The following is an 18,212-nucleotide window of genomic DNA, read 5'->3' as shown; positions in this document are numbered from 1 at the left end:
AATACTTGAAAAAAATGATGATCATCGACATAAAAATTCTAGGCCAATTGCTGGCTGCTTTGCTGGCTATCTAATAACTCAATAAAGACAACAACACAAACACAGTTCTCTACGGGGAAACGATTTTCATCCGTTATATTCAAAACCTCAGTTTGATGAGCCTATAGCCAAACGCACACAGGTCCAGATGTTTTCTAAATCTAGCTACGACATTTTACTTAATACAATTATTACAGATTAAACACAATAAAAGCTTCAAAATATTCTGCATTACAGAACATTTTACTGAGCACATCCTGGCAGCTTGGACGTCGAAGAATCATCCAAGCTGTAAACTCCAAAACAAACCCCCCTAGATTTCCTCAAACTGCTCAGAAAGTTTTCTATCCAATTATCAGGTATCCATTCAATTAAAATCATGGACGTGGAATATACAGCTTCTAGTCTATGAGAAACATAAAAAAAACATATTCTGTATTTGTAATGGACACAACCGGAAGTGGATCAATTTCCACCTAAAAATATACTAATCAAATAAAGTAGGACGTCGTGTAGCTGGTAAGAAGAATGGTAGATGATTTGAATAAATCATCCTGCATCGGAGTGAGATAAATACCACTGATTGCTAATGACAGCAGCTTCCATTCGCTTGTCCTTGCACTGGAGAGGGCGAGTCCCCAACCATTAGCTTGGGTATAAATTCCACGAGTTCGAAGTATCAATCCTGTGTGTATTTCTAGAACAGCTATTTTTTGCAACCTTCTGTTGATTCTATTTTCCTGGAACGTGCTCTTTCTACTGAAACTATCCTTCCCAGCGATCCAACTACTATCTGTGCTGGTAATGGAAGAACTAATCCTCGTTAGCACAAACTGTTCCCTTAGCTCTCCCTGCCCCGGTATGCAGCTATGATCCCCGGGAACGGTGTGAAAGCATAAGCGTTACTCATTAAAACTTATTTGCATCCGTTATGAATGCGCGACCGTTGCTGCTGCTGCCGCCGGAACACCACATCGGAAAAGTTCTGACGGGTAACCATAGGCACGCACGCACAAAGGGGTGTGCGGATTTGGAAATGCAACAACAATGCGATATCCAGTGCAAAACTTCCAGGTGTGTAGAGTGTTCTACGTATACCTTCGCCGTCCTGCGCAGCAGGTTCGATGAGGTGCAAGAGTGAAGAACTCTGCTCCATTGATTCGCACACCAATCAGAATGCATAATCACATTTTCATATTCGTTAAATGTCTGTTTTATCACCGGAGTTTACACCAGCAATTGCGCACCAACCAGCCATCTTCCGCCTGTTGAAGTTTTCATCCGGACGTCAGGTGTTTCGGTCCAGCTGGTGGCAATAAATTGCGGCAACTAACCTCGACAGCACATCACCGCTGGTGTGCTGGTGACGACGCACGGACAACATCGCACCATTTGCCGCTTGGACAGTATCGCCAACCGTTCCATTTCTAGCCAGCGTCGCAAACCTGTTTGCGATCGCCGTACGTCCCAAAACGCTTCCCACCACTGCTCGGCCGTGCCAATTCCTTACATTCTGCCACTGCTCTTCTGCTGTGACCACTGACACTGGCGGCAGTGCAATGGCACGAAACGTTGCCACAGCCGATCCATACCGTGACCTTCGCATCCGTGGTTGTCCAAAACAGGAAACCCGCCATACCCGCCATACTCTTCCGGTACCACGGCGTGTATACGCTCGCCCGTGCGCCTGCCTGAGTCGTGGCACTCTGATGGGCTCGGTACGCTGTACGAATAGCAGCCCCATTTTCGGTGGAACGGGTCGGCGAGTCTTCGTCATGTGTCGATCCCTCCACCACGAAAAAGCCCGTTGAGGGGTCTTTTATTTATTCGCGACGATGATGTTGTTCGATTTTTATTGGGCAATAAATTCATAAGCTCGGGCGGCCGCTACTCCGACGCCGCCACTGAGCTGATGGAAAGGGAAGTGTCGACAAGCTTCGACTCAATTGGTTAAAGGATTTCTACAAAGCGATCCTGTGCTCGTCAGACGCACAGGGAGCGACTCAATTGAGCGAGCCGACATGCACACGGTGTGTGCCAGTGTGATTAGTGCTGTGTTCCGCAACGTCCCATACTGTAAATTAAGAAAGAAAAGGGATTAAAGATGAACGAGCTGCATCGGTAGGAGCGCGGGGTCCCGGGCGTGGGTTTGATGACCGAACCAGCGCTTTATGCCATTTAATGTTGAGAAATTCCAGAAGTCTGGGCAAATCTTTGCGAGTAGCTTGATAATAGTTTCTCGCTGTAGCATCTCGCTGGAGTTTCTCCAAACAGATTACCTCATGTGAGCCAACAGTGAGGACAATTAAGACTAGCTGCTAGCTGCGAGATCGTTTTTGCGTCAATATAACACATGCAGGGGTAATATAATCTCGCCCCGGGGGGGGTAATTAACATTTTCAACTGAGCTCGTGTAGGAGATAGACACCATGACACAAATACTCTCGTAAAGCAAATCTTTGAAAGTGCTATTCAAAAATGTTGAAGTAACAAGGACTTGCAGAAAGCCTCAGCAGTACGTTGATCTACCAGCTGAGCCTGGATTTTTAACTTTAGGCTAAGTTCTTGATGGCTTGGACGGCTACGAACGGGCGTTACGAAATGACTTAAAAAGGAAAACCTTTCCTTGACAGTCATCGTGATGCTGCTGGACATCATCGTCGTGTCGCAGGCCTGACGTTTAAGGACGGTGCTCCCAAAAGCGGATCTTACCGACCAGTTGACCCTAACCTTGACATAGTTTGCCCTTCTTCCATCCGGGAGCGTATCCGCTCGGAACTCTGAGCTAGTAGTAGTTGCTTAGATCCATCCTACGTTCCCTGCGACCCATCAGACGGTGCCGCACCTTGGAAAAGTTTGGTGCCTTCCAACGAGTCGTTCCAGACTTGTTCGAAAAAGGACACGAAGGACACGCTCAGACATCTTCCGTCCTTAAATGAACTACCAGCAGTGGTGTCACCTATTGCCAGGGTTACCACCAATCGTTACGCTCTTTTAGCCGGTATCTTTTTCGATCAGCACCAATAGGAATGTCTAGGTTGCGGGCGCGATGATTGCTGCATCGAATGCACTTTAAAAAAGGGCATAGAGAGAGAGAGAGAGAGAGAGAATGAGACGTGCGCGGTACTACACCGTACAATGCGGAACTTCGGACCCGCCGGCATCTGGACGCAGTAACACATCACGCTGCACCTTCAGCTGATAAGGGAATCGATCGACGGAGCAGGCCCGACACGCTTCCGACAACCGACACACACGCCATTGACCTTGGGACGGTTGGCCACCACCAGTCAGGGTTTTCCTGATTTGGAACATAAACATTTCGTCTGCTTTCCGCATGACAGATATTGGACGTACGTGGATGATATTATTGTGCACGAACCAATCCCCCGCCATCCAATTATACACGCGCGTCAGCATCCTGCACAGCAGTTGCTAGAATTGTTTACCGCTACAGAAGCATTCGTGAAATTAGTTCAGAAAAGGGCACACGATTGGTTTTACGAGCTGCCAGGCTCCAATTAACGCGGCGGAACCTGTGAACTATTCAGATTGCGCACGTTGTAGACTTTTAATAGCGGACGCCATTATAATTGGTCCAGCTTATCTAGTACGAACTTAATCGGGCATGTCACACAAACAAGGTTTATCACCAAATCATCCATCATCATCGCGTTATCGACATTGCATGGCAATTCTTTGTTTTCGAATCAAAGTTTCAAACAATTTCGCGAACGCTTTGTCTAATGAAAACATTGGTAAGTAAACATTGGACATGTGTAGAAGGTTAATTAGCAACCATTCAATAGGCTGAACACGTGTACAGAACATTTGACATTCAAACTTCATGTCGGTATGCGCACTCCGTTGTGTGTTCCACTGTTAACGCAAGAACACAACGCATGAAGTATAAGCAAAATTGCAAAACAATATAGATTGAGCTGTAGGATGCAACAAACTATTACTGAAGTTCTGGGCCTTTCGGGCGATCAATCGAGTCTTCAGAGTCTTCAGGGTCACAGAGGGATTGAAAAAGTTCTGGTTGCTGTTGATCATACATACCAATCAAACAAAGCAGATGCTTGGGGCCCGACCTTACAAGGCGCTCTAGGGGCTATCTTCCTGTACGCTGATTGTGAGGTCCTGAAAGCCTCGAGGTGTCTATAAGAAGTCTCCGTATGATATCTCCACTTGGCCTCTATCTTACTCTGATCCAGTCAATAGATTCGACAAGTGAGGGGCCTTCGACTTTCATTCTGCTTAGGGACTCCAAGGGGTCTGGCTCCTGGTGATAGATAGTCTGTTTATAACACACACGATAAACATAGTCTTGTGACATAGTTGGATAGTTACAAGTCAGTCCTCACTTCATGGAGGAACGGCCCAGATTAGATTTGAGGCTCGGTCCTGCCGTGTGAAGACCGGCGCCGCTGTCACATCTACCACCGGGCCGCCCCCGGACAACTTGAGGCCTTAGTGCCAAATAAGAAGAATCAGAGGATTATATAAGATCGTAGTAGGATATGAAGTCTTACTGCAAAACAGATAGAATTCTCCCATGTAGAGTTGTGCTTAGGCAATTCTCGGAAGTTCCAGAAATCATTGCGAATAACAGATTGGAAAGTCAGTTTAAGAAAACGTTTATAGAATATTCTATATAACTAACAAAATATTATGTTAACCATAAAGACCTTATATATTACATAGCATCTCGAATCCTGTGGAAGGCTTCACCTGAAGCATATCACTCACCTGTAGCGAAAAAAGGATTCAGTCAGTTGAGACTACGGCGCAACGGGCACACAGCCTCTTTTGATTGACTGCCACTGACTGCTGATGCTGCCCGTCTCTTACACACACACACTCCCTCTCTCTCTCTCTCTCTCTCTCTTTCTCTCCCGCCCTCGCTCTACCTTTTGTTCTGAGTAGATTGGGGTCCAGCTGACTGCTGGACCTCACACACGCACACGCGTTCAACGCACCGCTGCGGTAGAAGGCACACGCACGCGCCTACACCGCGTGCACACAACAGAACGAACACACCAAATCTATACACCAGCTACAAAATACACATTAACACACATTAGCAAACACATACACACAAACCACACGTACGCGGGTCACTTGTCGTCGGATGTGAAACGAAGCGAACTGCCGGTCCACACACCCGTACCGTAACGGGTTCGGATGCTTGGCCCCGGGAACGTGCGTCCGTCCGTCACACAGAGTCAGCAGAAAGCGTGGACACGGCCGATTCCCAACACACACACACACACGCACGCACACACACACACACACAGGAGTCTTAGTTGATTGTCTTCGGCTTCCGGTGGCGCTCTCCTTCACTCGTGAAGTCCGCCTGGTTGATGGTTGAGTTGGCCCCAAACTACCTCCTACCCCCCTTCACCACTCTCTTCCGGCACCAAGTGATGGAGCCGCAGCCACCCGCGCCAAAACAGAAACGTTCGTCTCTTTCTAGCCGCTTCGATTGATTGAATCTTTCGCCGAGTGTTTCTCCAGGGGTATAGGGGGGGGGGGGGGGGCGTGTGTGTGTGTGTGGGTGTATGGGTGTGTTCTATCGGTTGGTTGAAGGATTCTGTTTGCGATTGCGCTTACGTTTGACACTGCTACTACTACTACTGCCGCCGCTATCACTGTGTTGTTTCCGCTACGAGTGTGCGAAGAGCCGGCTGGATCGCTCGTGTAGCACTGCAAAAGGACGACCATATACATATACATAGAATTCACTCATCGGTACAGGGATGCGTAAGCAGGTGTTTGACATTGGCTGTGTGCCGATTGCAGTGTTTGCTCAGCAAAAAGGGGATTTGATGAATCAGATGTCATTATTTTAGAAAAAAAACTAACTTTACTAGTTGCAAAATATGCTTCAAAAATAAATTACAGATCTTATTGTAAATAATTGTATTTTTTTTTTTGCTGAATTCTGGTGATGAGAATTATCTATTAAAATTATTGCCTTAAAACGGATAAACGTTTATGCTACAAATGAGCCAAATATTAATTTGAGTAAACGAGATTTGATGCCCGGTTCTGCCATGTGATGATCGGTGCTCTCTTCAAATTTTACACCAAAAAAATTGACATTTAATGTTTTTTTCATTTTTTCAACATTCCAGCACGTACGTATTTGATTCCTAGGAAATAAAAGATTTCGTAGAGAAGAGGATAAGACAAAAAAAAGAAGAAAGAAAGAAAGAAAGAAATATTGCTTAGTAATCCGGTAAAGGTTCCGCATACGGCGCTGGAAATGCATTTCGTAGAAGAGAAAGAAACTTATCAGCCCGAAACACCACCAATATTTGCCCGGTCGAAAGGAAACGCATTACCCCGCCGTACTGGTGCACAGCAAGAAAGGAACAAAATTTGGATCCGGGGGGAGGGGGGCACCGCGGCGGGAATGGGAAGGAAAATGGTCAAGATTATTTTCATTCCACTTAGGAGGGCCTCCCCATCCCCCCTCCTCCACCCAACTGGTGTTTTGGTACACGAATTTTCACCAGCTTGCTCTAGAAACCAGAGTTCGGAGCACCGGGGCTTGATCAGCTGAACAGAAAGCTGAAATTTAATTGCAAAACAAATAGGCGGCCATGGAATCGGAGGAAATTCCACACCGCAGGAAAAGCGTATAGGAGGCAAGCTCAACTTGCGGCTATACGGCTCTCAACGCAAGCAGTTTTGAGGGAAGGGGGAAGTTTGGTTGACGGAAGATGAAAAAAAAACGAGTACACCCGGAACATATTGTGGACCTGATAAGCATATGAAGCACAGGAAGAAAGTTTTTTTTTGTGTTACAGAATGCACCACAAGTACGATTCAAATGTTTGAATTTCGGTAAAGGAAGTACATGTTCTATAACGAAATTGATCAATGAATAAAGATGTCTTACTGGACGCATCGACGTTCGTTAAAAGTGTACCCATTTTCTTCTATAACTCTACAATCTCAAGAGTTCTTTAGGCTAGCAATTACTGGTTTCGCTGACTCGTTTGCCAGAAATGGGTATGTCTGTTCCCTACAAATCAGCAAACCACCACTTTTATCCGGGGCAAAACCGAAAGCCCCATAAGTCAACCAAAAAAAAAAGGGCAAAGATTCGATTTCGTTGGAACGATTATCGGAACGGGCGAATGATAAAGATTTAGCTAGAGACCGTTGATAGCAAACAACCCGGGTTCGATAAGGGGTTCTGTGTGTTGCATTACTGTTTCCGTTTAAAAATGTTGCACACAAAAATAACCCCTGCACAGGGATGAATCGGGCGAGAGATAAGCGGTTGCCCCTGCCTTTCTGCTGTTTTGTTTGGTGTATTAGTTAAGATTCACCAGCAGACGGAGTCACCGCGCGTACGATTAACGCCATATTTGGTGGTGATTTTATTAGAGCGAGGGAAGGGGATCGTTGACGCAAGAGGCAATTTTTTTTTTTTTGCTGTTGTGCTATAATATTGCCGGATTCACACACATTGCATGAGATATAGATTTTCATTAGAAATTCATGACCAAATGACGATCTCCCCATTGAAGCGCTCCGATGGTGAAGGCGGTATCGATTGATGTGCGCTCGGTTCTTGTTTGCGGAAGGAAAAATATTCTTCACAAGGAAAATGGCTTTCCACGATGGACGGTCGGTTTGGAGCCAACTTTTCACCAGCCAGAACAAGAACGTTGCAAAGGTTCGTGCGGCTGGAAGCGAACGTTTTCGGTGTGCGCATTCCTCAACCCTTTCTCGCCACCCGCAAAACCCTTCCCCGTACCTCCCGGGCTAGCTTAGGTGCTATTTTCCACCACCATGGGCGCACACATTTTCCACTCCTATTTTCCAGCGCTTCTGTACTAAGCTGACTGACTAGCGCGAATCATGTGAAAGCCCTCTCCAAAAATAAAATGATATTGCTAAGAGTAAACACACCAACCGAAACAACAAAAAAAAAACCACAACACGCACACATACGGATACGCACGGTGCGCTACACATACCAAGACGTGCAAGAGACACAATACACAGACAGACAGTCAACGTCTTTCAGTAGTAGAGATGTGCAAGCAAGAGTTTACGATTACGGGCCGAAAGCGTACGGAAAGAATGGGAAGATGAGTTATTGCTTTCGCACAGCCTTCACACGTCGGGATCTTCACGGCAAGGCCCGCGTGGATTCTCTTCCAGCGCTTTGCACAAATGGGGATTATTTTGGTCTGTTTTTTTTTTTTCGGGTGGCTTTTTTCTGTGTGGCCAACTCTGCATCTTTCGGTTCGGTCCCCTTGTGGCTCGGTAACATTCTTCGAGGGCCACACCACACGGTACCACCACACACCAGTCCCGCGGCGACCCCACGGACACGAACGCACACACATCGCACGCACACGAACGCAAATCCATAAAACCCCGCTTGTGCGGCCACTCCCGGTCACGCAACGGAACGGTTGGGTTCGTTGACGGGACGGGATGAGAACAAAGGGGAGCGGGGCGCGCGCGGGGTCCATCATTTGTTTTTGCTTGCAGAGTCTACCATTGTCCATGCTTCTTCACGCGTCCCAATTCAAGGCACCATCATTGCAATCAAACACAAAATCATTCACACTGACACATACACACACACACACACGTAGAGGCACATAGTGGTGTGACACGAAGAGCATAGAATGCACACCAACAGCAGGTAACACGCTCAGAAAATAGTCTTTCCACACGGCAGCATAAATGGAGGGAAAAACCCCCGCGGGCTCATTGATCGATTCATATTCCAGTTTTTTCTTAAGATGGTGGAAAGTGCCGTAGAAAGAAAACCAGGCAAAAACAGTGATGATTCCTGACCATGACCGACCAGCACTTACCGTCGATTCCGGCGATGTTGCTACTACTGGCTGCTGCTGCTGCTACTGCTGCTGCGGCTATGTTGGCGATGCTACTATGTTAATGTGCGGCGTTACCTCCGCACATCAAATTCCGAGAACGACTGAGCTGATGTTGTACACAAACGTATCACGTCCAAAGCCGTATCGTGTCTGGGGCAGGAGCGGGACCGATACTGGTACCGTTGCTCTTGGATGGTCGCTTTCTCTCGTTTGGCTGCGACGGCTTCCTCTCTCCCACCCCCCTCACATAAGCAAAACGTAACAGTGGGAAAAGTAAAGAAAATCCTGGTACACTGAACCCTATAGTGACCTCTCTTTCGCACGGTTTATTGGCCGGCGATACATCCGATTGGTTCGGATGCCGAGTGCGGTGCGTTTGATGTTGGATTTTTGAGCTAAAATGTCACGGAAAACAGGAAGAAATTGTGAAACATTTCCCCAAGCTACCATGCAACTGAAACTGAATGAATAGTGAATGGATTACAACTATAAAAAAATGTACAAAAAATGTCAGCAAATAGTATGTAATTAATTAAGGAAGTAAAATTGCGGTTCGGTATCTCATCATAATTTTCCAACCAATAATCCTTAACATCGAAATGTCCAGCATCGTAGCAGAGATCCTTGCTGAAAGACACTATTGTAGGGCTCCGTTTCGGCAAGCACAGCGCAAAAACAAATTCCTTCCGAGGTTATATTGCAGTTTTAGACGCGCTACGTCATACAGATTTTTAGCTCCGTTGTTAAAGTGATAGTCAAGGAATGATGCATCGATGCTGGCAGCGTGGGTTCGAATCCCACCCAATGCAGTTTCTGCTACAGTTTTCTTTATTGTGAGAATGCTTTGTTTTAATACGATTATCTATTCCTGATGGGATTCGATCACTGGCCCAGTCGTGTTAACGATCCTCATTAAGTGTGTGAGATGGAATAGAGTGTTGATTAAGAGAGAACTTCTGTAGCAATCATATTTTCACCGTTTCTGAAGCAACTTTTAGAAAGGAAATTAAGCAAAAATCTGTTCATATTCAACGAAGCGTACAAATTGCCTCAGCTGCAAGTTACTGGATCTCCAACAGTGAAACATTCCCTCAAATAATCGGTTGTCATTTTTCTCGGCTCCGTTTCTCATTACATTCGATTACAGAAATCGATTTGAGTTGCAGAGAAGAACAGTTTTTCGAAGGAGCCTCTTAACTTCACGAATATTTACTGCATATTAATTCTTGCCGGCAAGTTTATCGATGATTCGTTCATTTTCCCTTTCTTTTAAATTCAATTGTAAACACAGCGCCATGTTTTGTGCCGAATTGTCATTTTATTTCCGTTGTGCGCAAGGTATACGGATATAGGAGGTTGTGTTGTATAGAGCAAATTGACATTTCTCAACCTCAATCTGACATAACAGTTCCTTGGTCATCGTGGGGAAGGGTATTGAGAAGAGTGATGGAAGCGTCGGAGGAGGCGCCGGTGGTGGTATCGCTTGCGATTTTTTGACGAAAAATGCAACCAAATATCGTCAATTCTCTGTGGGACAACATTTGATATGCGGAAATGACCCATAAACTAGCGAAATTGCACAAAGGACTGAGAATGTGACAGAGAGGGCTAGAGAGAAACGAAATCTTTCCGAGATTCCAGCTCGAGGAGGCGTAATCTTTTTGACGGATAAATTTTGCATAATCCCCCCTTTTTAGCAAAATCCTTTTTTCATCTCGCATCATGTAGCCTCGCTTTATGATTTTGTAAACAAACTCTGACATATCTCGACCAAAATGGTGGGCTGTCAAGTGGATAAACATTTACCTTCTATATACATACACCTTGGTTGTGCGTACCAACCACAGGGCACATTGTTGTCAATCAAAAAAGTTCGTTGACAGCTGTCACTTACATTTGATTCCATGTTATTTTGAAATATGCGTTCTGTGGCGTCCAATCCTTGCAAAGCAAACGCGTTCAATCAACCCCATCAAAAATAATCAATTACGTTGCGTTTCCAAGCAAACCTAGCAGTACATCATGTCAGGTATGTTTCTAAACTGTTTATCATCTACCCGTTTTTCTTGTTTCAATCCTTCTCACACTCGTTTCAATCTCGCGTCATACCATCAACCAGCAGATAAATCAACCCCAAGCGTACCTGCTTCCGAGTGCAGCAGCAGCACCATCGAACAAGAAAACCGTTGCACGGCACCGACCAAGACGATTCAGATGGACAGAGACGAACATCACGATGCGGCCAAGAAACCGGACGTATTCGAACGAAATTACCAGTTTGCCCGCATATACCAGGACAGGCGGCGCGCCCTAACGGCCAAAATGGAAGCGAACGAAACGGGCCAGCGTTGCTTCAAGGCACAGCCGATCCGTATTGTAGAGTTTCGGGAAGCGGAAAAGAAGCTCAAGTTCACCGTCCCGACCACGCCAGAAGTAATGAAGCACAATTTTAACAAGCGACCCGCGAAAGAATGATGCGGTTCGAGCGGAGTGGTGTAATGGGGTGATGGGGGCCCAAGTGGAAGTGGATAACTTTTCCGTTTTCGTGATATTTTATAATAATAATGTATGAATTCAAGGGAACAGTGTTTTATGCATCTTTTAAAGACAGTGTAGTGTTGCATCTAGCAGATGGGGGAATCGTATCGCAGGTGTGGATAATGAATGCTTGTCGCTCTCTACTTTTCACCGGTAAACCTACCTGCGAAATCTCGGATCCGGTACAAGTGCGGATTTTTCCTATAACTAGCTGTAACAGGTATGCATCAAGCTTAGAGTAGCACAGTTTATTTACATTAATATGCGGACAATGTTTTAACTAAAGAGTTTGTGAAAATTGCTTCGAATGCAGTGAAGAATGATCGTCCGTGACTCATTGCAAATAAAAACAGTAACAAAGGATCACTACGCTTATTTACATTCGCCATAGTCCTGCAAACGGATACTCAATCAGCCAACAGTGAAGTAGACGAGATTAAATAAGATAGTACGTAAAAACCAAACAAACGGTTTATCATCAATCAAAAAATAAATTGACCGTACGGAAAAAAGCAGTTAAATTAAAACGACGATTCTCCATAACCTCACTTTTCTCGCTATATTTACGCGTTACGGGCGTTACGGACGTTACGGATGCCAACTGACAGTCGATGGCGTTGCAAGCAATAATAACAACAACAGCAAACGATCAAAATGTAAACATACGTCGGTGTGCAGTGCAGCGGTCTAGCCACGGCCAGCTCATTTCCAGCCCGTAGGTGAAACGTGCACAACCTCGTCATACAGTAAACAACGCTCACCAGCGTTACACCGCATTTGACTTACATTCTAGCAGGAACGCAAAGTTAGCTGCGTCGTGACGCCGTTACATCCGGGAACGTAAATCGGAACCACAGACGGGCGTCCAAAACATCCGATACACATTTAGGCTGTGATATTATAAGGCCCTGCCGAACCCCGCTTGCGTCTGTGATACTCCCGGATACCGCGGAACCGACGCTCGATCAACCATGCAGTCAGCGAACGAAACATACCTTGGGCTGGACCTAAGCACCCAGAAGGTAAGCATCCACGATCGCAATGTGACCTTCCGATCTCCTTCAGAGTGCGGACTCGGTTGGCCCCGGTTGGCCTAGGCAGGGTCATCCATGCCAACGCACACTCGCTCGCGGTTCGAAGTTAGTTTCTTCCGCTTATCATGTGCTAGCTGGCTGGCTGGTTGGCTGTTGTAAAAGTGTACGCGTGCAATAATTACATTATCATCTTCAAAGCGATAGATGATGATGGTTGTTTGTTTAATTTCTTTTTTCGTTTTACAGCAACCGATTATCGCATCTGTCGGTTGTACGGCGATTGTCAGAAATCGTCCGCTCGGGCCGATAAGCCAATGACGAGCGCGCTATTCCGCTGGCCGTGCTCAATGTGGGACGCGTAACGGTGAAATTAAAACAGCAAAAACGGAAGGAAAAACGGGCGATCAGTCAAATTTGGAACGGCGTGGCTGATTTCCAATTCCAATCGGGCATGGTTTTAAAAATAATTGTAGCTGCAACATTCACCAGCTGACCGCTTTTTGAGGAGTTGCTATTTTTTTTTTTGGTACATTTTTGAGGGTTTGCCTTGTCTAAAGATTTATATTTGCAATTAAATATGTAATTGAGGAAATACGTTATAATGTGGGGCTTTTCGGGAATCAAGTCAATGGTTTGCTGGACCATGGGAAACATGGGAGACGCTTGCTGTATGGACTGAATGAAACACGCCGCATTACATTTATTTTTTTAATCCATTAAATTAATATAGTTATTCCATTTTTCAGCTAAAAGCCGTTTTATTGAACGCAAACTTGGAGAACGTTGCACACGCGGAAGTAAAGTTCGACTCAGACCTGCCAGAATTTCGCACCACAGGCGGAGTAAACGCGGGAACGGCCAAAAATGAGTAAGCTACCGTTCCTTTACCTTTACCATTTCCAAGTGCCGGCACCATTACTTACCCGTCCGACATTCACGCAGATATTACGTACAGCCGGTCATGTGGATAAAGGCGATCGATATGGTGCTGGACCGGATAGTGGTGCAGGGTGCGGACCTGAGCACCGTCGTCGCACTGAGCGGTTCCGCACAACAGCACGGTTCCCTATACTGGTCACGGGCCGGCATCGAAACGCTACGCAATCTGGACGCGGACAAGTTTCTCCACACGCAGCTGGACGATTCCGCCTTCACCGTGCACCGGACACCAATCTGGATGGATGGCACTACCGGGCGGCAGTGTGAGGAGATGGAGGCGGGCGTCGGTGGCCGGGAGCGAATGGTACAGATAACGGGCTCGCGCTGTTACGAACGTTTTACCGGACCGCAGATCAGACGCATCTTTCAGCAGCGGCCCGACTGTTACCGCAACACGGAGCGCATCTCGTTGGTGAGCAGCTTTCTGGCGTCCATCTTTCTCGGCGATGTGGCACCGATCGATTGTTCGGACGGGTCCGGGATGAATCTGCTGGACGTGCGTACCCGGGACTGGTCGGACGACTGTCTGGCGGCGTGTGCACCGGGACTGCGAGCGAAACTGGGCGAACCGGTACCGGCCGCTACGGTCATCGGTGCCGTTGGTTCGTTTTTCGTGCAGCGTTACAACTTCAACACCGGATGCCGGGTGGTGGCGTTCACCGGTGACAATCTGTCCGCACTGGCCGGGATGAATGTGGGGAAGGATTGGTTGGCATTGTCGCTCGGTACAAGCGACACGGTTATGATGAAGCTGAATGCGCCATCGAATCTGCAGGAAGGGCACGTGATGGTACATCCAACGGACGATGGCTTTATGGGATTGTTGTGGTATGTATGCATGGATTTGTGATAAATGTTTGGTTATAATTTTAGCAACAGCTGTGTGTCTGGCGGCCGATGCGATAGCGCCGCCGGTCTTCATACAGCAGGGCCGTTCCCCCGTAGTGAGGACTGATTATCCAACTACGTGTTATCATTAAGTCTAGTAAGCCAGAAATGGCATGACCTAAAAGGTCGGTAGGCCAAGAAGAGAGTGAAACACAACTATTCAATCAAGCGTAACGTCATCTTCAATCAACGTACTATCAAACCTATTGCCGTATTCGAGTCAACAGTTCTTCAAAATGGAAAGCTAGTGAAGGAGCGACCCGGTGCCGGTCTTCATACGGCATTCAAATCCCATCTGGACCGTTGCCTCGTTGTGAGGACTGACTATCTAACTACGTGATATCATTAAGTCTAGTAAGCCAGAAATGGCTGGCATGACGTATATGAGGTCGTTAAGTTGAAGAAGAAGAAAGCTAGTGAAGAGTTTTAACTAAACGAGAACTCGGGGTGGTTTGATGGTAGATGCGATAGCGGTGCTGATTTCCACACAGCAGGACTGGAGAACGGAACCGGTCCGGATCACCTACCTGTACGCAGGACTGACTTAACAGCTATAGGTCATATCAAGTCAAAGGAAGCCAGAAATTGCAGCCAGAGTCCTTTCGAAGTTGTATTATCAAAGAAGAAATTCATGTTGATAACAAAATCCTCTCTAACATCACAGAACAAGAACGAAAGACACAATGGATATCAAATCGCATTCGGTCTGTAACGCCGTTTGCAGGATTGATTATAATGACAAGTCTTCTTGAAAGTTCACTGGTTGTCACACCGCAAGACCAAGTACTGGAGGACGCCGGCCTGTCTATCCAATTACGTGTTCCAGCAAGTCAAGGAAGCTAGAAATGACAGGTCTAGACCTCTCAAGGATTTAGAGGCAAAAGAAGAACACATCATTAATATTGTTGTCGATTTTGTATGTCAAAATACTAGAATCTACCAGCGCTTCCTTCTTAACTTACATTACTTTTACTGCCGATGGCAATTACCATGAATTTGGTCTTCTGGCCTAGTTAACATGGAATCCAAGGTTATTTGTTGCGGTGGTTGATTTGCTCCATGTACGAAAATCACTTCACGGGAAGTATTGATCTAACACGCTTTATCGATTGGTTTGGTCGTAAATCATGTTTCACGCAACATACCTTTGAATGTCTTACTGTCCTTAGACATAGGAACGTAGCAAGACTCCGTGTGGTCCGTGTCGAATGGAAGGGCTTCGATATTTATCGATCGATTTACAAGCTTTTACGAGAGTCCATTTTGTTGTAGACTACAAGTTTGCTTAGCGTCTCATAAATGAAGATGTGCCGTGCGCCATGACTTTGGGTTTTGACTTGGAATTTTCTTCGAGGGCCGATGGACTGCGTAGCATCTTAGGCGGACATACGATCCATAAACGACGATCTTGAAAGACGAAGCCGCTCTTGGCCTGCTATAGCAATCCTCGATATCGCTCACGGTTTAGCGCCGTCGTCTGGCAATCCGTTATCCCGGCCCTTCTGGCGGACGCATCAAAACCATCACGCCATCAGTTTGGCCTAAAAGGACTTTACGGACTGGGTCGTCCGGTCTCATTCGCATGATATGACCAGCCCACCGGAGCCTGGCGAGTCCATATAAGCTCCATGTCCATGAGCTTCCATGTCTCAGAGGCGTATTTAAGTACTGTGACTACAAATGTTATATACAGTCCCAGCTTTGTCCGTCGCGACAGGTATTTAGAGTGGAGAAGTTTCCTGCAATATGACCGGTTGGGAGCCAGCAGCCTTGCGCATAACTCAACATCAATGTTGTTGTCAGTGCTGACTGTATGACCTCTGATAGGTGAAGTATTGCACTCAACGTCCTTACCTTCATCAAACGGAGAAGCTGAATACTAAAATCAGAACGAAAGTGTCCTCTGTGAAGTTTAAAAAACAGTTGTCATCTCTCAAACTGCGTTTGATGCATCAATGCGATTATGATAAGCGGTTGTAAAGATTTCTTTTAACAACTTGATTGGTAGCTTTTATGAGTGTTGTCAGTGAAATCAGTTTGTATTTAAGATTCATTATCTCAAGTAATCAGTAAACAAATATGCTAGTCTTATATACCCTTTGGCATGAGTACTTCTAAGAGATTGTAGTTGTACCTAAGTATTATGTAAGCCAGTGTCAAGGGTTATCACTTTTTGGATTATTTCCCATTCAATTTTACTTTCAGCTTCCGGAACGGTTCGCTGGTGCGCGATATCTTCAAGCGTGCGGAGGCAAACGATAATTGGGAGAACTTTAGCGAACTGCTCGATTCGACACCACGCGGCAACTTTGGCAACCTGGCGCTACACTTCATCTCGAAGGAAATTCTACCACCGGTCAAGGGTTCGCTGCGCTGGAACAAAAACTCCAACCTGACCAGTGTGGAGCTAGCGAAGGGCGTGCTCAAGTACAGCTCGCCGCAAAGCGAGATCCGTGCGCTGGTCGAGGGGCAAATGCTAACGCGAAAAACGTACGCCACCGAGATGGGGTTCAGCTTTGGGGAGAACACCAAGATACTTGCCACCGGCGGTGCGTCGGCCAATCGGTCCATCCTGCAGGTTGCGTCCGACGTGTTTAATGCGCCCGTTTACACGCAAAAAACGACCGAAGCAGCACTGATTGGCGCAGCATTTCGGGCCAAGTACGTGCTGAGCGTAGCGCGCGCAAAGGAAAGCCCGTGCGGCGACGGTAAGGGTGTGGTGAATGCACCCGGACCGTACTATGACTTCATTGCCAATCTGTTGCCCCACTCGGTAACGCGTGTGTGCGATCCGAGCAAGGATAGTGAGGAAATCTACGGTGCAATGGTCGAACGATACCGGGCGATGGTTAGCTTCATGATGGAGCAGCAGGATTAGATGTTTGCCGGCGTTGCCGTTAAACGTTCCAGGGAGTAGAGCAGGGCAAAACACTAATGCTATCAGCGAGAGGAAACAATTGTGTAATAGGGCGAGCAATTTGCAATAGGATTTTGACCATTTCAGATCCACGAACCATTTTTGGGACGCCCACACTAACGTCAAGCTAGGTGTAAAGAATTTTAAGAGGGTTTTTGTTTGAGGAACATTATAGTTTGTTTTTCGTGATGTACACAAAGCTACAAGCTTCCACTTTAACTTAACGACGCAAGGACTTGCGAAGAAATAACTAACCACTCCCAGCTAATGCTACATTCCGTAACCAGTGATAGATAACGCGCGCATTTGTGCTATTACACACGGCAGTGTATTAGAGCAATACCGAAAGCGTAACGTTATCACTAAATTGCCGAAACAATTTATTAGTAATTAGAAGGAGCGATCGTGTGCGTCAGAAAGAGAGAGAGAGAGAGAGAGAGAGAGAGAATAAGAGACGAAAAATCGTAACTAGCTTTTATATTTCTTTTGTTTTGTTATATTTTACCAATGCTAAAGGCTTAATGTTATTCACGTCCTTTTTCCAATAAAACGAAACACGCATTATTGACCGAAAAACGCAACTACCGAAAAATTGAGATGTGTTTGGGATGGCAGGTTTAGTTTTTCAACTTTAGGCAGGTTTGCAGAGTAAAGGCATCGAAAGATTTACGTAATTTGAATTCGTCGCAACAATCACTTCGATCGTCCCATCCGGGCGGATCTCTCGTGGGGAGTAATAACTATCCAACTACGAGGTTACCATTGAGTCCGGTATGCCATAAATGACAGGGGAGCAGTACTGCAACATCCAGCATGACCATGACGAAGTGCTCCTGTCATCGTTGGGTGAAGTCATCAACTGAAATCCCAAAAGTCGGCTGGCAGCGATGGGTTGCAGGCAAAACTGTTCAAGATAGAAACTGTTCATCGACTTCAACGCAACCGACGATATCATAGATCGGACCGTGCTATGGAACATTA

General features: G+C 46.2%; 3 protein-coding genes across 12 annotated transcripts in view; 2 read left to right on the top strand and 1 right to left on the bottom strand.

Moving 5' to 3' along the window:
* The window catches only part of LOC118506709 (F-actin-monooxygenase Mical), a 67,760-nt gene extending 58,691 nt beyond the window's left edge, over positions 1–9,069 (bottom strand). For 2 of the 8 annotated variants that reach the window (XM_036044271.1, XM_036044280.1), the window contains exons 1-4: positions 8,895–9,046; positions 6,187–6,197; positions 5,656–5,748; positions 4,792–5,098 (exon numbers count right to left, since the gene is read on the bottom strand). The gene's annotated coding sequence lies outside the window, so the exon portion shown is untranslated. Of the gene's footprint in view, positions 1–4,791; positions 5,099–5,655; positions 5,749–6,186; positions 6,198–8,894 lie in introns of all 8 variants that reach the window. The other 6 variants (XM_036044204.1, XM_036044263.1, XM_036044224.1 and 3 more) reach the window with 6 other exon arrangements.
* A 1,738-nt stretch (positions 9,070–10,807) lies between these two features.
* LOC118506697 lies at positions 10,808–11,816 on the top strand. Of its 2 annotated transcripts, none has more exons than XM_036044193.1 (2): positions 10,808–10,944; positions 11,038–11,816. In XM_036044193.1, exons 1-2 carry the CDS (start codon positions 10,938–10,940, stop codon positions 11,388–11,390), a joined length of 360 nt encoding a protein of 119 aa, XP_035900086.1. In that variant the 5' UTR covers positions 10,808–10,937; the 3' UTR covers positions 11,391–11,816. The 2 variants fall into 2 exon arrangements, with proteins under 2 accessions (XP_035900086.1, XP_035900076.1); XM_036044183.1 differs by having other exon boundaries at positions 11,035–11,816.
* A 261-nt stretch (positions 11,817–12,077) lies between these two features.
* Positions 12,078–17,812, top strand: LOC118506688 (xylulose kinase). Of its 2 annotated transcripts, none has more exons than XM_036044161.1 (5): positions 12,078–12,168; positions 12,250–12,475; positions 13,234–13,355; positions 13,430–14,254; positions 16,520–17,812. In XM_036044161.1, exons 2-5 carry the CDS (start codon positions 12,425–12,427, stop codon positions 17,190–17,192), a joined length of 1,671 nt encoding a protein of 556 aa, XP_035900054.1. In that variant the 5' UTR covers positions 12,078–12,168; positions 12,250–12,424; the 3' UTR covers positions 17,193–17,812. The 2 variants fall into 2 exon arrangements, with proteins under 2 accessions (XP_035900054.1, XP_035900064.1); XM_036044171.1 differs by having other exon boundaries at positions 12,093–12,172.
* Positions 17,813–18,212: the final 400 nt, after the last annotated feature.

Source organism: Anopheles stephensi, chromosome X (genome assembly GCF_013141755.1).
Source record: "Anopheles stephensi strain Indian chromosome X, UCI_ANSTEP_V1.0, whole genome shotgun sequence".
Taxonomy (NCBI): Eukaryota; Metazoa; Arthropoda; class Insecta; order Diptera; family Culicidae; genus Anopheles; species Anopheles stephensi.
This window is presented reverse-complemented; position numbering and strand designations above follow the sequence as displayed.